Below are 22,297 nucleotides of genomic sequence, written 5' to 3'. Positions count from 1 at the left end.
CCTTTCCCTAAATCTTTATGAATAATAAAATCAAGATTTCCATTTCTATTCTCATCCTACAAATTTCATTAATCCTTCGGTACGCGGGCCTCTCACTGTTGTGGCCTCTCCCGTTGTGGAGCACAGGCTCCGGACGCGCAGGCTCAGCGGCCATGGCGCACGGGCCCAGCCGCTCCGCGGCATGTGGGATCTTCCCGGACCGGGGCACGAACCCGTGTCCCCTGCATCGGCAGGCGGACTCTCAACCACTGCCCCACCAGGGAAACCCTTAAATGACCATCTTATCCAACCATTTCACCTTACAGATGGAGTACTGAGCTTTGGAGAAGTCACCTAACTTGCCCAGGGTCACCAGGAAAAGAAGCCCCACTTTCTGTTCTTGCCATTCCATGCACCTGCAGACCTATTGGATGACCAGCACCGAAACTCTGAAGTAAACGTGGTGTTATTTCTAACTCATTACTATTTCACTAATTTGGATCACAGGTAGGAACCAAGGCTAAATAGCTTTACCAACTTTCACTCCGTGCTTCGAAATCCACGCTTCCGCAACAGCTATCAACTGACTCAAGAAGTTTTGCGTATCCACTAGAAATCATCGTTAAACTGCACCTGAACCCCTTCTCATAAGCTTTGTTCATAAATGTTTGGAAATTTGTTTTTATGCTTCTCATCCCTGTTTCTTCTGAAGAATTAATCTGTTCCTGAGCAAAGGTAGAATTGGCCACGCAATGTGAAAGAAGGGACTTCAAGCCTGTCTTCTTCGGAGCATCTTCTTCTTGGGCCTGTCACGCCACTGCTCTCAATTCCAGCCCAGACTGAGAATCTCACAATTGGGATCCGTAGCGAGAGCACCTAGACTAGATCACCAGATTAGTGATCTCTGAAGAACCAGGGCAGAATTGTTCTCTTTCTGATGACTCCTCTGCTTTGTATAGGGGAACAAAATCTGCCACCCCAAAATATTTCTTTGGCATGCAGATTACTTTGAGCTGAAAACAATCAAGGCCCAAAAGACTCAGGAAGAAACTCTGACCTCCCCCCTAACCGCCTAAGATAGTTTAGATAGAAGGCCTGTTTCTGGAAGAGAGCTACTACAGAAATATCTGCCAAGAACATGGGCCAGTCGTGGTAGGGGGAGCTCTGCAGGGCCTAGAGATTAGAGTCCACTCTGTGTCCCAGCAAACATCTGCGTACCACACATTTGCTCCACCATCTCCAGTCTTCCTTGGAGATGCTGTCCTGTCCCCCTCTGAAGTCCCAAACATCCTCTTTTGTCTTTAGCTGAAGACGGTATTTAAGATGAGGCTTGGGCCATTTGGGTGAGTTACTCGGTTTTTCTGGCTCTCTCCCATGTATACATATTATTACACTTTTGTTTTATTTTCTCCTGTTAATCTGTCTCATGTCAATTTAATTCTTAGATGAGCCACAACAAAATAGAAGGAAAGAGGAAAATTTCTTTCTCCCCGACACCGGCACAATGAGAACAGATGCTTGTGGGGTAATTTTCAGTTGAACTGAAATGACTGATCCCCAAAGACTCCAGTGAAAAAGGCATAGAGAAAAAGGAAGGGGCCTTGGACAGGGGGGAATCACTGACTCCTGGTCATTCACAATCTCATAATTTCATACCTTGATTGAACATATTTACCTCGTTGCTACTTTGTTGACAATAGGATGCATGGTGAGCCTGAGGACACGGGTACAGGACAGGAAATGTCTGGTGGCTGAAGTGAGGCTAAGGGCATGCAGGAACAGAGAACAGATTTTTCTAGAGGTTGGAACATGCAACCCTATTCCTGACAGGTAAGATCTATTTGAAAGGATGAAAAAAGGGCTCAAGAGAGAAGAATGATTAAAATGGAAAACTCTGAGAGAAAACAACATCACTGGACCCCAGTCTTTTATCTATTATCCTAAAATCTATGGTAACTGATGAGGGCTTCCCTGGTGGCGCAGTGGTTGAGAGTCCGCCTGCCGATGCAGGGGACACGGGTTCGTGCCCCGGTCCGGGAAGATCCCACATGCCGCGGAGCGGCTGGGCCCGTGAGCCATGGCCGCTGAGCCTGCGCGTCCGGAGCCTGTGTTCCACAACAGGAGAGGCCACAACAGTGAGAGGCCCGCGTACCGCAAAAAAAAAAAAAACCAAACAAACAAAACAAAAAAAATGTTAGCTATGGTAACTGATGAAAACAACTTATGTTGAAACTTTACTCATTTAGTCATAATTGTAAATTAAAAAATAAGATGATAAATTTCTCTCACACTGCTCAAAACTGAGATGCAAATGTCTGAACATGTAGAATGTGATAAGCGAGCTAATTAGAGATGTTTTTTACTAGACGGAAAGCAAAATAAAACGGGAAATTTGGTACCTATGAAACATACAACACAGGTTATTTTCTTATAACAGATTTCTATAAAATAGCTATATCGTAACAAATCAAAAATTATTAGGTTCAGCAAACTTGAGTTTCATTGCAGCCTTCTGGAAATAAATTTATTTGAAAATGGGGCTTTCTTAAATAGATCAGTGACTGAATTGCATTTGAGTTCATAACATCTTTTTAAAATGCAGTAAAATTATGGCTATATATAATTATGTATAAATGCTTTCCTATTATACTTACTAAGTTTCAAAAGCCTTACATGATAACAATGTTTGTGCTGTAAACTTTTGTACCGTGACTTTATTTAATCAGTGGAAATGCGACTGTGGTCATACTTTGATTTCTGGATTTGGAAAGTTTTAGATGCCATTTTAATAGATCTCTTTTCATTGAATGTGTAATATTATATTTAGACCATGGATTCCTAGAAAGGATAGATGTGCCTCAGCAAGACATCCCAGCTGTTGTTGCTTACACATATTATAGGATTTGAAAGTGCAGTTTGTTTTCCTATTTAGAATGTTGTAAACTAAATTAGAGTTTGATTGTGTTTAGTAATAAAGAAGAAGCATCACAGATAGAGAGAATACAGTAAAATACATGCTTTTACTTAAGCACAATGAGTGTTTTCAGAATGGGCTAGATTTTCAAAGTTCACAATAACATTGCTCTTTTCCTATATGGCTAATCCTTGTTATTTGAGTTTCCAAGCAAGAGACAAAGAAAGGGAAAGAAGGTGCAGGAAGGCAGAAGAAAATTGAATGAAAGTGAACTCATCCGTCCATATGATTAATGAAGGATATATTTACTGCTTTCACACTTAACAGAAAAAAGACTTCTTGAGCTCAGTTTGCTTTTCACTCGCATGGGTGAAGAAAAACTCCTAAAACATACAACTGAGGGCTCATTTAGTAGTTTCTCATTAAGGATAAAGGATTAAATGTTCCTCATAAAAACATTATTTACATCTCAATAGTGCTAAGAGCTATTTTATGAATAGTGAGGACAATTTGTTCGGGAAACCTATATTCCTTTGGAATCCTATAGTCAACCTTTTAAATTGTGTAATTAATTTTACATCCTTGATCTATTTTTTCCTTTTGCAACCTTTGCAGTTCTTTTGAAAGCTTCAGTCTTCTAGTCAAGAAAGCCATGGCCAGATTGCTAAAATATTCAGCTACCGTCGCAATGTTCCAGCCATCTGGAAGGATTTCTAATTGTCAGCAATTTGGAGTACGAGCAGCTAACAGTGAGACCTGTCTGGTCCCCGGGTATGTGCTGGCGGGGGCGGGGCGGGGTCAGGGGTTACAGAAACACACCCCTGTTGCATGGTATAGCCATATTATGTAGAGGCATCAAACGATGACTAAAATTAGAGAAAAAAAATAAATCTCTCAAACTCTTCCTCTCTGAATTTCGTAGTGAATAATTTAATGTCAGAGGAATACGTCACTGTTGGCAAATGTTGCTATTTATCCATAATACTAGGCTTTCTCCTATACAGGTTTTGCTTGTGTTGAACTAAGGGAAACGATATTCTCATCTTTGGTTCTTCATTCTTCCTAACTTAACCAATCACACACGTTGTGAGAGAGGTCTTGGAAATACGCTGCTCTTCCAAACAGCAGCATGATTACAAGTTATCTTAACGTTTACTTGTGAATATAATTTGTGTCTGAGTATTTTTTTTTCCACTAATTAAAACTGTGGGCCTTTACTTAGGCATTCCTTGTGCAAAATGAAGCTTTAAGAGGTGAACTTTATTGGAATAAAAATGGAAGCCTTAGAGCACCAGTTCACTAAATGGAAACCTGAAGGAGACCATTCCTTTCAATAGTTAAGCCTACACAGCACTAAATAAGTACAAATGCAGTCATCATCCCATTAATTTGATCAATACAGTCAACCGAACCATACACAGAAACCTCAATGTGATCAGAACCACAGAAAATAGTCTGCATCAATCAAATCCACAGGATGACTAGGCAACCTTTACATCTGCCCAGCAGGCAGAACCCTGCTATCCACATATTGTGGCTTACCATCTTTTTAAATGGTGACATCATCACCTACTTATTTCTATGAGTACAACGAACAAGAGCCCAACTTCTATTGCTCAAAAGGCTTGTTTATAGAAAGGTGACTTGAATATAACGTGTTTCTCTGGACCTTTTGACAGAGAAATAACACTTACACCATACTGTCTATGTTTCTTTCCCCATTAGTAACATATTAAACATCATCTGAACCCAAGATACGGACCCCAAAATAAGAAAGAACTAAGACAATAATCTGTCTGACTCCCTCAATTCATTGGTAAAGAAATGGAGGTTCAGAAAGGTGAAGTAAATTGCTCAAGGACACAGGACGTTAATGACAGGACTGGGAAAGTCCAAGGTCTCTTCCAGGCCCATCATCATACTTTCTCCCATGGTAAGGCTTACTTAAGATTTCATATTATGCAGTGTCACATGTATATTAAAATAAATTTTTCTTCTCATAATATGATGATATAGGAGATTAGGTTTAGTGACTATTCAAATAAATAATGGAAGTCATCTGAGTTCAGTCCCTAACGAGAGATCTTTTCTTGTCATTTGTCCCTTCTACGTGGTTTTGTGGGGTAAATGGCAAACCTGATTAATTGAAGTGTAATATATTCCATTGCTTTCTCTAGAATTAAAAGTTGAAACAGCTTACCTGTTTTAACATATATGCATTAGAGGTCGACTATATATGGATTCCTTTTTTTTTTTTTTTAAATAGAAGAAAAATAAATCAACGTGGGAAACGTACCTTCTACTATAACATGAAAATCATGAATGGCTGATCCCAAGAAATTGTTAGCTGTGCAGCGATAGTTTCCTTTGTCCCGATAGGAGACATTCTCTATCTTCAAAGTTTTGCCATAATTTTCTTTTGTTTCTCTTCCCTTTGGTAAATCACCTCCCATTTTGTTCCAATCAACCTGTGGAGTTGGTCTGTGAAACAATACGTAAATGATAAACATTTATTTTAAGTGAAAAATAAAAAGTAAAGAAATCCACAGGACACATCCCTCACTGTGGTGCTTTCAGGTCTGCACTCAGAGTTCCACTGAAAAACATCAGGCTTCCCAGTGCACAGACCTGCCCACCACCATCCATGGTGAACATCAGGGTTGGATCAAGTCTCTTTCATTGCAAGCTCCTTCACTAAGCTGCTTCCTCAGAAATCCTCTATTTCCTCTACTGAGAGGGCTAACTCCATGTAAGTGCTGAATAGATATGGTTAGATGAATGACAGATTACTGGACCTGTAGGAATATTACAAGGTATTTTTCAAGTGTGCTATCTCCCTGTGGGTGGTTCGAAAGGGCCAGAAATAACGGCCCTCTTCCCTAGAAGAGTTTGAAAAACACGATAAAGTAAGGCCCAACGGCGAGCAGCGGGAAACTGTGGTACCCCCTTTAATCCTTATGAAGCTGATATTGGACAATAAGACTCAGATGTAGGGGCCCAACGTGCTGTCTGGAACAAGGAATAGCTCATTACAGGGCAAGGCGGGCTCTGCAGCACAGACCTGGCCACCCAGGTAGCTTTCCACCCTGATGGGGAATACACCAATAGAGGAATGAACCAAATCTCCCTTGCTTAGAAAGATTAGATCACCCAATCAAAACAAACAAGTGATAAAAGAACAAAGCAATAAGCAGACTGATAACTTGTCACACACAAACACAGTAACATTTTCCCACCTTATTTGGGTAGAAAACAAGAAGGAGGAATCAAGCCAGCTGCGTTTAAAACAGAAAAATCCCATCTCATGAAAACCAGACAATTGGGAGAAGTGGGACCGTCTAGACTTTTCTGATTTGAAAATGATGTGGAAAACACAGATGCCTGATTTTAACTGATGGATTTTTTTTTTTTTCTCCTCTTCACTTGGGCTATATGACTTAGTGGAAGACACTTTTGTTGCTTTTATTGATGATTTTTTTCCTTCCCACTATATTTCTTTTTATCATTAATACCTGAAAGTTATTGAGTATGTTCTAAATGTGGTCATTATTATCATCATTTTACCAGTGAGGATTCTCAAGTTCAAGAGTTAATTTGTTTAAAGTCACTGGGGTAATAAATGACACATTAGAACTTGAATTTGCCTGACTAAACTCGTTCTTTTGATCAACGTGTTCTATTTTATTTGTGCTTTTCCAACTTTTTTTTTCCCTTTCTAACCACGTATTCTTGGAATATAGGCTTGTAGGGAACTTAGTTACTAGTTAATAATTGAACAATTCATATTGTTTGTGTCAATTATCTTAAATTGTATTGTTAGGCGGTGGTTAAACTAATTCAGTTATTATGCAAAAAATATTAGAGGTAAAGATGAAGGTCTTTTACACACATCTAGTCTCTTCCCCTTCCCTCGAGGCTCAAGTGCTTACCAGCTTTACAGATCTGGAACCACTACCTTTTATTTTACCAGGCTTACAGTACATGGCACACTTCTGCAGGAAACAGTAATGATGCTCAGACAGGCAGTTGTGAGAGTACGTTAGCCGTTGGCTTCCTGAGCACACCACCCAACAGGATGCATAACCCACGCCTCCTAACTGCTTGCTTTGCACTCCATCTGTCAAAACGGCAATTTGCCAAATTACAGGGTGCTCTGGACCTCAGTTGCTCCAAATCAGGAGTTTTTCGTGAGTCCGTGCTTTAATAGTACAAGCATCTCACTTGCTGTAAAATCTTTTTTTTTTTTTTTTTTTTGGTTAGGCCTTGGAAACCAGTCTGATCCTCTAATACCTATTCTTTGAAAGAACAGGATAAAATGATTATCTGTAAGTATCATATGACTATGAGACATAATTCATCTAAGGACACATCTATACCATTGCAAGAATGTCCAGCGATATTCTTGCTAATTTTTTTCTTTCTTTTTAAATTTAATAAGCATTTACTAACAGCACTAGAACAATAAATTTTTGAAGGAAAATATATTGCTTAATCCATTTTTATACATAAATATACACCATGTCATCATCTCAAGCTTTTGTTCAGGTCTTTGCCCAGCCAACTTTAATTCTTATACTTCCTTTGTTTGCAAAAGAATCGTACGTAGCTTAAACTCGTGAATTTACAAAACAGAGAGAAAAGAGAGAAAATCTGAGCCCAACAGTCAGCAGAGGGAATTTGCCTTTAATCCTACTGAAGCTTTCACAGGGTGTGACTCGGTGTGCACCGGCCCATGAATATGGTCTTCTCCACTGAGGGACTCACTGTCTGCACTTCTTCTGGGGAGGGAACGCTTTTCTTTTCTGAATGAAATTCACAACGTCATTTTAACTATTCTCAGTTTCCACCTTACAGAATCTGTAGAATCTGAACCCTTCAACCTTTCCCTGTGAAAGCCTTCCCATTTTACTTAATAGTATCAATATTTTCATTATGAATAGCCATTTTCTGAAACATCTACTATAACCCACTTCTTTAGATTCAAGGGTAATGCCATCCTTTGTTCACCCTGGCTTTAACTGAACAAAACAGTTCATTTGCTTGAAATATGCCAAAGAAGTTAAATTTAGAGAGAGTTCAGGAGACAAATAGCATCGAATCCCAGCCTCCACTTCATACTAAGTGTAGAGAGGTGAATTCAACTCTCTGGCCTACATTTGCCTAACCTGCAAATGGGAATAACTGTCATGAGAAACAGTGAAGATAAAATGAGCTAATGTACATATGCCAATGCCTAGAGGGGTGGGATAGGGAGGGTGGGAGGGAGACGCAAGAGGGAGGGGATATGGGGATATAAGTATACGTATAGCTGATTCACTTTGTTATACAGCAGAAACTAACACAACAATGTAAAGCAATTATACTTTTTATACATTGCTTATGTTAAAAAAATGAGCTAATGTATGTAAAGGGCAAAACGTACCGCCTGACACATAATAAAGAGGACAATGTCCTCGTTATAATTATATTTGTTACGGCAGTTTAAAACTTCTAAGGAGAAAATTTTTCAGGTACTCTAAAAGTTTTACAATGTATCACCTTCACCTGAAAGGCAACCAGATCAGCCAGGATTCCCAACCCAAACCCACGATGAGTAAGAAGAAACCACTTCAGGTGAAACTCTTCTGACAAGGCATCAGGCATCCTCAAGTTCCCAAAGACAACACATATTGACGTTCGCTTTCTTCTTCTATATTGCTTCACGACATTGCATTTTCCAAAAAGCACGTGAGAGCCTTTCTATTATATTGAAGACAATCCATGTAGTTGCCAGCACACTCAAGAGGTAAGTTATAGCATTTGTGAGAAATAGGAAAAAAGGATTACTGACATATTCTCCCTGCCCAAAGAGTCAACCAAGAATAGTGACGAACCCTGAAAGAATTTAATTTCTACCACTATAAACGCATATGAATAAGAACAAAAGAGTAGGCAGTTACCAACATGATTCAAACTGAACCTGAGTCTTTCATCTCCTCACATAATACAGAGACCAAATTCCCGAACAGAGGCCATGTCCCTGCATGTCTAATTAATTTACGATCATACACTTTGGCAATTTAAGACAGATAAGCAACCTGAATATTTCTGTTGGATGGAAAGAGAAATTTACAAAGCTTAGGGGTTGTAAAACCATTAAAATCTGCTCCTTTTCTTCATAATCCAATTTAAAATCACCCATTCAGAATATACACTGGATTATGAATGAGTATGAACTTCAAACTCTAGTCCATGAACCAGATGCCCAGCTATGCAAAGCCCTTAGTTTACACACTGATTATGTAAACTTGGGTGCTAGGAAGGTGGGATGTATTTTCTCATGGTATTCCCAATGGCAGGGATGGGTATGTGGCGGTAAGCATAGAAGGATGATGATAGGAAACAGGTGACCTCGTATGACCAAGTATTAACTAAGATGGTCCTTGTTTACATTGACTTACGGTAGTTACTCAATAAAGTCACAATTTCAAGACGTGACCAAGCGAAGACTCCTTAGCCTTTACTTGGAGGATTTGGAAAAGTGTACTTCTTCAGTCGTGAAAAAAGTATGGTTCATGAGTTCTGATGTGAAACTCTCTTAAATTGCATGATCTGGACCTGCTTTGTGCAAAGGACAGGTGGGTGAAATAATAGATAAATAGGGCTCCGTGGAACCTGAAAAGACATTAACAAGCAGGGGCAGGACAAATACAGCAGAGAGACACAAACCTTGCACTAATAGTGATGAGCTGACTCCTATCAACCTCACGCTCTAAGGATGGCATCCCACTGCTGACTGAGCCAAGGAGAATGCTGTCACTGACACCTCCATTCACACTTTCACCAACTGACAGAGAGATCTAATTATAAATCAATCTCAGTCACAGCCTGAAATCTGTAGAGTGAAGTGCAGATTACTTTCTCCAGGGATGTAGTAACAGGATTTTTCTTTTTAAAGAAATCATTTTTAAAGATGCATGCAGGCACACCCTTCACTGCTACCTTATTCTTTACAGAACAGAACGGAAAAAATTAGGAACGGGGTCAAGTTACTCACAGGCCTTCAGCAAAACACTCGAGCAGCAGGGTGTCCCCTTTGAGGATGGTAACGGACGACTCACTGCCACTCTCCGGAGAAGGCAACAGTAGTCTGGGTTTCCTCTGCTTGATTGAATTCGCTACAAAGCAGAACAGAAAAGGCTCAGATTTTTTTTTCTTCAAACTAAGAAAAGTAAACTCCTTTGGCACTCAATCTTTCTTAAAAAATATTTAACCATATGGACCTATGTGTGTGTATGTATATTTACACACACATTTTAATTTATTTTCACACATTTACTTCACATGTTTTTCACACATTTTAATATACTCCCATTTAAATAGATTCCACTCATACCACGAAGCATGGGTTGCCCTTCAGATGCATTAAGTAAGTGTTGCATCAAGTTTTATGAAGGTTATGATTTAACCCACACCTTCAAATTCAGAAGTTCAAACACTGTTCAAGATAATTAGTTTCTTGATGAAAGCCCTTAATTGACAATCAATGGTTTTATATTCTACATTTTAATCATACCTGTTCATGTTTGATGGCCATGTGTATTTCTCTTGAATTTAAATGTGCCTAAATATTTGACAAGCTTCCTGGGCCCTGCACCCAGAAATTCTGATTCAGGAAGCCTGTGGTGCACACCAGGCATCTATGAATCTATCAAGCTCTTTAGGTGACTCTACTTGCAGTCTCAGGCCCTCAAAGACAAACACTGTTGTAGGAAAGACTCAGAAGCATTCTCAGTAACTGGGTAAGGAAATGTTCCATTTCTTATTTTCCTAAGAATACTTTCAAATACAATGGAAAATGAGGCAACTTCCATTTTCAATGCAAACTTTGATTTCATTTCCAAGTGTTCACACAAATTATGTTTCACATCCAGTATCAATGTAATTTGACGCGATATGCAAAGAGTAAACAGGTGACGTGCTGTTGTCAGAGTAGAAGAATGAAAATTACTGGCAGCTCTGTGTATCTTGCTATAGCTTCCTTCCAAGTGTTTATTTCTTGAAAAATAATTTTGCACGTGTAGTATGTGCAATGATTTTTACTGACTGCTGGAAAGATATGACAATATGTTTGTTTTATTGACCTCAAAGGAAATGATGTTGGCCATATATACCTATTCAGTCCATTTTCAAACTGAGGGTGTACCAAGAGGAGCCCTCATCCAGCCCTGCCGATGTTACCGGTATATTAGATATCTAAGTTAGCATGGAGGGTTCAATGCTGGTGCCAATTTTAAAAGGAATATTTGTCACGTTCAAACAAATGATTCTTTTCTTTACAGAAAAACAGCCTACTATATAATTCAGGTTTACTCAGCCATCTTCCATAGAACAGGACTGTGGTAAGTGCTCTATGGGAAACACAAAAAAATAAAAACCTTTTCATAGACAAATGAGTTTGGAAAATGCTGCAACCTATATTCTTTCTCAGTGAGTCACACTGGACAGTTGTGTATTAAGTACTCCAAGAGGTCTTGCATGGAAAATAACCATCTAACTTTCTTACACCCAACGCTTTCCCTATGTCTGTTACACTCGACCAGTCCTTTTTTCCTTTTCTTCATGTAACAGCTCTGAACCAAACTGCTGATCAACCAGGAGAGACATTTTGGGAGACCTATAATAATTACTCCATTAAAAATGTGTTATATATGTGTATTTACTTATGTTAATTATATCATCTATAAGTATATAGGTGTATTTATATAGTTATGCATTTATAAATATCACTCCTTTTTACATATAGTTTAATGGGGATGGGAGGAAATAGAACCCTCTACGCTAAGGAGTTTTCCTTACTAAAAATATTAGTATTTTAATAAACTCACGACGGTATTAAAGGAAAAATTCAAATTCTAAGATGACAATGAGCTACCGTAGGTGAAAATAAATGTCAACATTCTGCACGTCATCGACTTACCCTTGGAACCAATTTCTGTGGATGAACTCGAGTCATTAGCATGCTTTACTGAAATAAAAAAATGGAAGAAAAAAACTCACAAACATAATGGTAGATGCAGATATCAAAACAGAATGAAAAGCCATAGTTTTCTCTTAGAAAAATTACAAAATGAGATATAACCATGCTTCACTAGAAAAGCACCTTTGGGGATATAGTTGAAAAATATTTATAACGAGCTTAATCTTGAACTACTACAGATGAAATCCAGGTGGAAAAGATACAAATTATAGCTCCATTAAAGAGAACTGAGGCTGCCAAAAGGATGCTATAGTGAAGCCCTGGCATAGTGAATCTACACACAATGATGAAAAAATTATGAACCAAATTAGACAATGGAATGGTCATGCCAACTTTTGACTCCACCAGAGCCAATTACGCAGTCAGTGAACTGCTGGAGATTATCTCCGCCCTTTGAATCTATGGTTCTTTCTCCCACTAATAAGGACTGTTTTCAAATGTAGGAACCCAGACTGGCATCTGCAGAATTAACTAGGAAAGAGGAGCAATTCAAATAAGTTTGCCAATTTGGGAAGGACAAAAAAGCTTGATGTGATAAAAATCGTAATACTGCTTCTTTTTATTTTTGACTCTGTTCTTTTCTTCCACATTGTCAGCCTGCCGGTTTATCCAAAATCACAGAGATCCAGAGCCTGAGACTCGCTTAGAAAGTCCCTGGAATTTCCTCGTGTATTTCGCCCAGGGGAAATGACTAGACCTTCCAGACGTCAAGTGAAATACATTTGTACTGTGAATTGAGATTTCTTTTTCTGGATGCAGGAGACAGAGCTACCGTCGATGTACAGCTGCAGATGTCTCTCTCATTGGGATGACATCTCTAGAGTTGAACTAAACACTGGTGGAAAATATCAACCCAGCTCTAACTGGCTTCAACCAGAATAAAATTATAGACACATTTGTATCCCCCATTCATGCTGGCACGAGAAATTGTTTGGACTTACAACTGTTAACTGTTAGTTTCATAGGCATCTTCTGCACAATAGTCCTTAATCTTGGGAATGCAGCAAAGCAACAGTAATCATTCCGACTGTCTTTTTCTTCCACATTTGCGAAGTACAGATCTCCCTTTTGGCTCATGTATACTCTTTCATCTTGTTCGATGTGTTCTAATTCTGGAAAAGAAATATCTTGTCATTAAAAGGGGCAACTGTCCTTTATCACGTCTCATCTCCTTTTTTCATTATCCTTTCCTTTATATTAATTTTATTTTATTTTTCATGTCGGCTCTTCCTATTCCTCTCAAGTCTGGTCTTACGATAGAAGCAATAGTAAGGAGTAAAATACAAAGAATAACAAAACCCTTGGGAGTGCACTTATCAGTCTGGGCATTCGACCTCCCCTGACCATCCGGGACTCTACCTGTGCTTTACGGGTCCGCACTGGCTTATCTGAAAACTGGTCCAATTCAGATAATGGCCTAATTATTACTCTTATTTTATTAGGATCATATATCTTTAAAACAAATTTCCACAAAAGTGTGTCTGAGATATTAATCTCTCTTCCATGGACGCAGCCTGGAAAGTTCTAAGATGAACGGAATCTGCAACTTGGGCTGCAACCAAGAGTAGCTTCTTTTGCTTTCTTTCAAATGCTGTACGATTATTATTTTTCTCTGTGGGACACAATGGGAAAACATTTACAGAGCGCTGCTAAGGCACATGCCAGAAGTAGGCTTTACAAGAAACTGGAATTCCAACTCAAGAATTGGTAAAAGTTTTTGACAAATTAAACACAAAAGTTAATACTAATTTCTATGTGTGTCACTGTACGAAGTGGGTACAACATTATTAAAAGAGAAATTTAAAGCTAGCAACACAGATACAAGCCATCCTCAGTTTTGACATGGATAATATCCCAAAGGTAAGTAAATTGTTTGGAATACCAGAAGTATTTCCTTCGTAGACATACTTTATCACATCAATAAAATAAATCCTCTACTCTTTCCAGATATGACAAAATCAAGAAACATATTTAGTGGTTTTCTAGTGCTTTCATGTGTATTTAGAACTTAGAGAAGACAACAGATGGAAATAGTTTTTAAAATCTACTTGATTTCACATTGACAACCATATATTAATTTTTTTATCTTTAATTCCAGTATGTTAGTTTACATGATGCATGAAATTAAAATGTCCCCTTATGGATACAACAGAACATTACTTACCAATATTCATCCAATAAATGTGTAAAGGTGGGAGGCCTTTGGGAGGGTTGCACGGGAGGACAATTGGATCGCCCTCCTCCACTTCAAGAGGGTCAATTTTTTCTTTTGGGAATTTTGGAACATCTGGTATAAAAAATCATTTAAAGGCATTATTTAAAATTTATGTTACAAGTAATGTTTTAACGTTACAAGTAATATCTTAAAGCGTTCTTCTTTTTAAAAATTAGAGCATTTTTAATAAATTCAACACCCCAAATCTTGGTTCTCGTATCTCTCCTGCAGAGGAAAATACTGTTAAAAATATGTGGTGCATCCTTATACAACATTAAAAATATTTCTGCATTCTGTAACTGTAAACAACAAACGTTTTTGCTCTGACATCAATAAGGCAACAGTATGCTTGTGCCTATTTCTCTGTGCAGAGATGTAAGCTGTGAGTCACAGATTTTTAGGGAGATACTTATTTTCTGTCTTTTGCTTTATTGTGAAGCCCTTGAATGTGATTGGCAAGTATTCCATTCAGAGCATAATCCAACTAAATAAACAATTCAAAGCCCACGTGGGGAAAACGGTACGAATGCAATGAAAAGCCAAGCATGATCACTATGTGTTGCAGAGAGAGTCATTCACATTGAAATCACTCCCAGTAAGTGAAATATTAAGTGAAATGGAATTGATGTAGGAAAGGAGAGTTTGCAGTATTTCAGCATATTGCTTCTTTCCCATGCTGGAATCAATTTCCTAAAAATCAATGCATTGGGACTATAAGTCACAACTGGGTAGAAGTTGAAATCCGACACCAATGCTTGATGTTCTTATGAAGTGATTTATAAAATAGTTTTAGGAATATTCAAGATATATTCTTCCTCAACATTATTTGTACCTTTCCACTTTGTTATGGGAATTTGCGTTATAGAATTACTCAGACTCTGATGGACGAGAAGGACCTTAAGAAGGTATTTATAGCCTTCCTGACCTGACGGAATTTATTAGCAGGTTTTCCGTCTCTGTATTTCATTCTTAAATTATGGTTCACAAAAGATTATCATTATTCTTGTGAGTCTAAAGATATACTCATTTATTGTAAAATTTCTTCTTGAGAAGCTTTGTGCAGTGCCTGTATATTTGTTCCCTTGAGCCTCACCCCCTAACCTAACTCTTTAGTGATTGAGGGAATTTGCTGACATTTCTTATCGATGCACTAGCTGGTTACAGTGAATTGCTTTTTGTCTAAATTCAAGGACCTTTCAAGGCTTAACACTGCAGGGGGCAGTGTGGTTATTACACTGCCTTTGCCAGTTCAAAAGGCAGGCGTCAGCCATGTGACAGTCCTCAGTGGATTCCCTCATGGTCAACTCATTGTAACACATTTCTCCTGGTGAGTCTGGAAATACATTTGAGATGGTAACTATATTGGAATCATCCTTTTGCTCTAGGTAGCATGAAATTTCCATCAAAAAATGGGAAAGAATGCTGAGTACGTTCCCTACCTTTACCTTGTAGATAAAGTATCAATACCACCTACTTGGTAAAGACTTAGCTTTGACTGACAAATGCTTTGCAAGTCATTTTGCAGAAAGTATACCTTATGCAAGTAAAGTAGAGTAACTTACAAAACTAGTATGTGCCCTAAGCTCCAAATTCAAATCACCTTTTACTGAAACTTGCTATAACTGAAGCCCAGTGTTTGCTGGTATTGAAGTTAGCTGTGTTGCATGGCAGTTACTGAATCTGTTTATATACAGATACGAGCAGCAAAAGAGGAAGGGAAACATAGATTAGGAAATGGAAGGAGCATGTAATCCTGTTCTATAACCAGCAAACTTTACAGTGCCGAATATGAATATACAGTTTTCTGGGTGCTATCTATTGTAAAGTAGCTAATGAAGCTGCACAAAGCCCTAATTGGAAAGCCTCCTCTTCAGTAAAAATTTAATAATTCAAACAGATAGTATCGCCAGTGAAGCACTATCATCCTTGCATTAATTAAATCTACATTATAAAATTCTAATTACAAAAATGTAACTACGTTATTCAACTGGCTTCCAAGGCATCAATAATAAAAAATAAAATAAAATAAAATTTAGAAGTCTACAAAACCTTTATCACATACCATAAATCTTTGGAACAGCTTTAACCAAAGATGAAATTAATACCTGGAAACAAGGAAGAATATTTATATATTTAATAATTTAAGGTCTAAGAATAAACACTGTAAAGGACATAAATTTGTCAGGTTTTCTTAAGTCTTACTCTTTGACTCTGAAACTATTTAGCGAGCCTGATGCAAAGCTAAAAAGTGAACATGTTAACATCCACAGATAAATGTGAAATTTAATTACTCCAACTTAACGGCAGGCATGAAGTTAATTCAAATAAAGAAATGAGTCTATTTAAAAATAACTCCAACCAATGACTTTTGCTAATTGTGTTTCTCTGGTATAAACATTAGCATTGTTGAGTCTGGACAGATGCAATACTTTAAAAAATGAATTGTAAACAATTGTTTTTCTTTTGCGTGAGCCAACTACCCTGCTTTAGCTTACCAAAACATTTCAAATAAGTGCTCCATCATCACCAAAAACAAAATAATTTAATTGTGTTTCAGTAAGACTGGACTTGACCATGGAATGGTCTCTTTGCAAAGGGATCAGAACCAACTTCGACATCACCATCTACCTAAGTAGGGCTTTAAAAATGTTTGGAAATCCCATAATAATCAAGTCTAGATGAAGCTATAAACATTTTGTCCCTATCAGTCTACCTGCATCAGAAAATCAAGCAAATCATAGCACTCATCTCTTTACTGTTCTCCAGTAACTTTCCACATTTATCATTCAGTGTAGCAGACAGATTTCTAGTAACAACTCCAAGGGTACAATTTCCTGAAAACCCATCTAGCATGAAAAACCTTTCCTAGAGACAAAGTAGCTGCATGCTAGTCTTCTCATTGGAGCTATCAACGCATGGCAAACCTGCAAATACAAAATCTCTAGGGGCTCTACAACTTGAGGTGCTGACAATTGGTTTTGAAACTCATCATCTTAATTCTTTCAACTTAATATACTGAAAAAAAATAACATCTCTGTACTTGAAATACAGAAGACTTCTGAAGAAAGTATTTTTTATCTATAGGATAGCCTACAGGATAAAGTAGGCTCTAGCCCAGACACTAAAACTAATGACTATGTAGCTTCAGACCAATATCTTTACCCTTCTGTGCCCCCTTTTACTTTTCTCTGGCATCCTAGAATCCTTTCAACTCATCTCTCTGGGGTCCTCAAAAGTCTCACTAGGTTAGAAATTTCTTAAGAGCAATCTGTAGAGTCCCACCATTCCAACACACTTAATGGTAAAGAACTGTAATGAAATGGCATCAGAGTAATTTAATTAAATACAAATCTTTCTAACTAATCACTTCAATGAAAAGATACTGGTGACTTAACCACCATCACGTTATGTAAACTATAGATTATCTTTCTCTGGCACCCAAAGAATAAAATCAAACCTCCCTATGTTCTCTACCTCTCTGTGAGTCTGATAATCACTGCCAAGGTATGTTCAACAAAGAAGTATAACGCTTTCTAACTCATCTAGAAGATGTGTCAACAGAATGATCAAAGCATAGGCAACACTGTGTAGCATCGCGTTATACACTGCTCTGGAGCCAGCTGCCTAGGGCTGAATCCTGGCTTCATCACTTACTATGTGACCTGAACCTGTTACTTAATGTGCTTGTTTCCTCACTCATAAAATGGAAACTGTCATGACACCTGATACATTGATTTGCGTCAAAGTTTAAATAAACAATTTCATATAAATCAATTAACATAGTGCCAGGCACTTAAAAATCACTCAGTATATGTTGGCTCTTATTCAAATGTTTTCACTTTGCATGGTACACCCAGCCACATTGTACAGAGATGAGATGGGCAAAGAGACAAAGAGCTTTCCTTTGCCGCTGTTTCTGATTTTTCGTGTAGCCTGTATCATAACAACTTCTGCAATTTTATGCAACTATTCGGAATTAACTTTATTAAAGAAAATAGGGAGGGGGCCAGAGGGAAGAAACACTATGTATTTCATGGAGAACCTATGACTTGTTTAATGAATTATTCTGTACTGTCCTTCCTATGCCAAAGAACTTTATCTATTTTGACTTCTCACTGTTTACAGGACTGGCCTGGAGAGCTTTTGAGTGCGTTTCATTTCCCTTGAATGTGCTCTGCAAATTGCTTACAGTCTGGCACCGTTATCATGAATGCATGCTACTGAGCTCACATGCTGTATCACCCTTAACTCCAGTCTCTGTCTGCAAAGAGATTTAATTGATTCCCGTTTCCTGTGGTGTACCCCATTAACCCACTTAGAAGTACAGAGAAATAACATTGCCTTTCAGTCTATGAATTCACAGTAAGGCAGGACAACGAATTCAGCCCATTTCATTCTAGTCATTCACGTACTCTGACGGATGAGAGCAAAATCCTGGGCCTTAATTAAACCTTTAAAACTCTAAGTTGCACTCTCAACTGAACAAATTGATCTTCTTTGGTTGGTTTGCATATATTAGTAGAAGAAGTTAACATATGCTACTGGACCCCTGCTTTTGCTGGCCCTCCCAAATCAGAGCAGTAAATAGCCAAGATATGTCTTAAGGAAATTGACCTGAGGAATCTGAGGAAGCTGTACAAATGTAGAAACCCAGCACATTAAAAATACAAGTCGGTTTCCATTAAAACAGTATACAGATGATTTCATCCCTAAGCCTGCCATTTCTTACATTACTTTAATCGTGTGTAGATATTACATTATTACTTTTATTCATTCTCTTATTCTTTAGTCTATGAACTAATAAGTCAATCACCGATAATATGCATTCATGCAGCATCAAGACAATGTAGAGGAGGAAGAATAAGACAGGATGCTATCTTTCTCACTTCTAAGCAACCTGATTAATCATGTAACACTCAAAACACTCCCCCAAACAGTAAATAATGCTTTTAAAATTCCATCAAATTTACACGTGTATATTCCTAACACTACTAATTATTGCTAACGTTTCTTCTTGTAATAGTCAAAAGTTAGAAACAATCCAAATGGATATCAACTGGTGAATGGATAAACAAAATGTGGTATATCTGTATCATGGAATATTATTCAGCCATAAAAATGAACACACTACTGATTTATCCTACAACATGAACAAATCACAAAGAACAGGCTAAGTGGAAGAAGCTAGATGCAGAAGATCATATATTATATGACTCCATTTACATGAAATGTTCAGAAAAAACATTTATAGAGGCAAGAGTCAGACTGGTGATTGCCTGGGGCTGGGGAGAGAGCACACCTAGAAATGGGCACAAGGAGTCTTTTGGGGATGATGGAAATGTTCTAATACAGGCTTTTAATGATAGTTATACTAAATTTTTTTATGAAAAAAAATCCCTGATTGTGTACCTAAACACATAAAATTTATGATGTTAAATAATACTTCAAAAATTATTTAAAGAATCCAAGGTAAGGAAAATTAGTATAGGCTAAGACGGACTGAGAATGCTAAGTGGAGAAGGCTGATCTGTGCCCTGAAGGATGGACAGTACTGAACAGCCAAAACAATTATTTATAGCATCCTTTTAACTCCACTGACATCTGTCATAATGAAGGCAAGAAAACAGCTCACGTTCTCCCCAGACCCACTCACCACACCCACAGGATTTAAGTTTCTTGGTACAGGCTTTGTTTTGTTCACTGCTATATCTCAAATTACTAGAAGAGTGTCTGCCACATGAAGGGAGCTTAATAAAGATCTATTGAATAATTCACTAAGTCTCCATGCCATATCTTGGAAAATCCATTCAGTTAAATGATTTTCCCCATGTTTGAAAATAGCACGTTGTGTTTGGTTGGTTGGTTTTCTTTTACTCTTTCTTTTTTCAGCAAACTCAACTGCAATTTTGTTAAAAGCAGAAAAGTAAACATTGTGTATAAAGGTCTGTTTGTAGGGAGTAATAACCAGATTTTTAGCTACTGTACTTGTGTTCAAACTTAGGTGGATCAAGCCTTTAAGGTTGGTCTAAAGAAAAGTTTAAGAAATGAGAGATACAAACTCTAAAACTCAAATTACAAAGTTTAATATAAAAGAAGAATCAATTCTTTACAGCTTAAGAGAAGAATCAATTGATAAAGGTCGTAGGAAGCTTTAAATGGTCTCTGATTTATAAACTCCTAGGAATTGGGGTGGCAGTCCTATTCAACGTGTAAATGATTACAGAAAGCTGTTAGATGATGAAGTAATTTCAGGAGGGGCTGGAAATGATGCATAAGAAACCTAATTTATTTTGCTCTTTTCTATAGCAGCAGAAAAGATGGAGCAATTACCCACTACATAGCTCAGATTCAACTCTTCATCTCTTAACTACAATACTAGCAGATTCTGGCCAGAATTATCCTTACATTGTTCATGTTTTCACATGGTCTGCTTAGATAATGAGAGAAAACATTTTTTTAAAATCCTCGTTGTAGAATCTTATACTAAAGTGTGCCATTTCTTTCTCTGCAATAGGTCTAGCAACTGCCTTTTTCCTTTGTGTTTCCATAGCAACCACTAGAATTCAGGTTAGGGATCACCCTCATGCCTTGTCTTCTACAACAGATTTTTAACATCTCCCTTTCTCTCCCTCTCTCCCATCTTATTTCAGTCGATTAGATATATATTGTATAGTTACAGTTCTACGTTATAGACTATAGTATAGTTATATAATATAGACTGTAAGTATAGCTGTATAGTTATAGTTATATGATTTTATGATTCTCAACCAGTTTTCTGACCCAGAATTCATGAACATTTCCTACTATCATTTCAAACCCAAACTCCAGAGGCCAATTTTCAACACCGTATGCCACTGCTCTGTCCATTATTATTCTATAAGATCACACTTAATAACCGAGAATATCTAATTAAGACAAATCAGTATGCTACATACTTATTTTATATATATTAAAAGGTCATTTATAAAATAAATGTAAAGAATAAAAAAACAGAAATACAACACTACCTACCACCCATCATAAGAAAAACATAAAATCACCATTTTCTTTCTGTTTGGTGCAGATCCTACCCCTTCCCCATTCCATCAGAGGTAACTACCGTCCTAAATTTTGTTTTCATCATTTTCTTGCTTTGCATTATAATTTTACCACGTGAAATGATACTCCTGAACAATATGCTATTAATTTTTACATATACTGACCGACCTTAAATAAATAAAATCACCCTTTTTTTCTAAGATTTACTTTTATTGTTCAACATATTCTTAAGGTTCATCAATTTTCACTGCTGAGTAGTAATTCTTGTATGAATATAACACACTTACTTCATTCTATCAGGAAAGAACTTAAGGTGTTCCAGTATATTTTTAAAATACAAACAATGCTACCACAACTATTGCTGGTGCACGTGGGTAAGGGGCATGTGCACGTGAACAAAGAAATGGAATTTCTGGGTCATAGGTGAGAACATCTTTAATTAAGGAAGCAGTGACAAATATTCTCCACAGTCCAAGCAGTAAACTATTCTCATCAGTGGTGGATACGTGGTTTGGTAGCTGCACATTCCCACCTAAAATTGTTACTCTCAGACTTCGTTATATTTCCCAATTTTGTGGGATCAAATGCTTTTATTATTTGAGTTACAGTAAATCTATTTCTGATTACTAATGATATTAAAAGCATTTTCATATTTTTATTGGTCATACCAGTCTGAGGTGCAAGTTCATGTCTTTTGCCACTTCATTTTTTGTTTTTTTCTTAGAGGACGGTAAAATTATTTATAAATACATTAGTATTATCTTTAGTTATATTCATTGGCCATGATTTTTTTTTTTTTCTGGGTTGTGGCTTACCTTTTCCCTTTCTTCCTAGGGTCTTTTGATGAAAAGGGCATCTAAAAATCAAATGTAGTCAAATTATCCTTAATGGAGATTTAATTTGTCTTGTTTAAGTAATCTTTCTCTACCCTGATGTCATAAATACTTTGTCCGAATCACTTTCTAAGATAAAAAACTTTTTTCCTTGCAAAGTTAAGCCTTTAATCCACTTGGGATGTATTTTTTATATGATGTGACCTAGGACTTGAAAAAAGTGTGTCTCTATGTGGATAATCAGTTGTTCCATACCATTTAGGTGGAGGGAGGGAGGGAGGGAGGGAGGGAGGGAGGGA

General features: G+C 37.4%; 1 protein-coding gene across 3 annotated transcripts in view; it reads right to left on the bottom strand.

Moving 5' to 3' along the window:
- CHL1 (cell adhesion molecule L1 like) overlaps positions 1 to 22,297 on the bottom strand; it is an 80,608-nt gene that overhangs the window by 45,875 nt on the left and 12,436 nt on the right. For 2 of the 3 annotated variants that reach the window (XM_029243036.1, XM_029243034.1), the window contains exons 4-8: positions 14,077 to 14,199; positions 12,854 to 13,024; positions 11,853 to 11,900; positions 9,930 to 10,050; positions 5,190 to 5,374 (exon numbers count right to left, since the gene is read on the bottom strand). In XM_029243036.1, coding sequence (XP_029098869.1) covers positions 5,190 to 5,374; positions 9,930 to 10,050; positions 11,853 to 11,900; positions 12,854 to 13,024; positions 14,077 to 14,199 — 648 coding nt within the window. The remainder of the gene's footprint in view (positions 1 to 5,189; positions 5,375 to 9,929; positions 10,051 to 11,852; positions 11,901 to 12,853; positions 13,025 to 14,076; positions 14,200 to 22,297) is intronic. The other variant, XM_029243035.1, reaches the window with a different exon arrangement.

The sequence above is a fragment of the Monodon monoceros genome, unplaced genomic scaffold (assembly GCF_005190385.1).
Source record: "Monodon monoceros isolate NGI ecotype Baffin Bay Population unplaced genomic scaffold, NGI_Narwhal_1 Super_Scaffold_3, whole genome shotgun sequence".
NCBI classification, from domain to species: domain Eukaryota; kingdom Metazoa; phylum Chordata; class Mammalia; order Artiodactyla; family Monodontidae; genus Monodon; species Monodon monoceros.
Note: the sequence above shows the minus strand (reverse complement) of the source record. Positions and strands in the feature narration are given on the sequence as shown.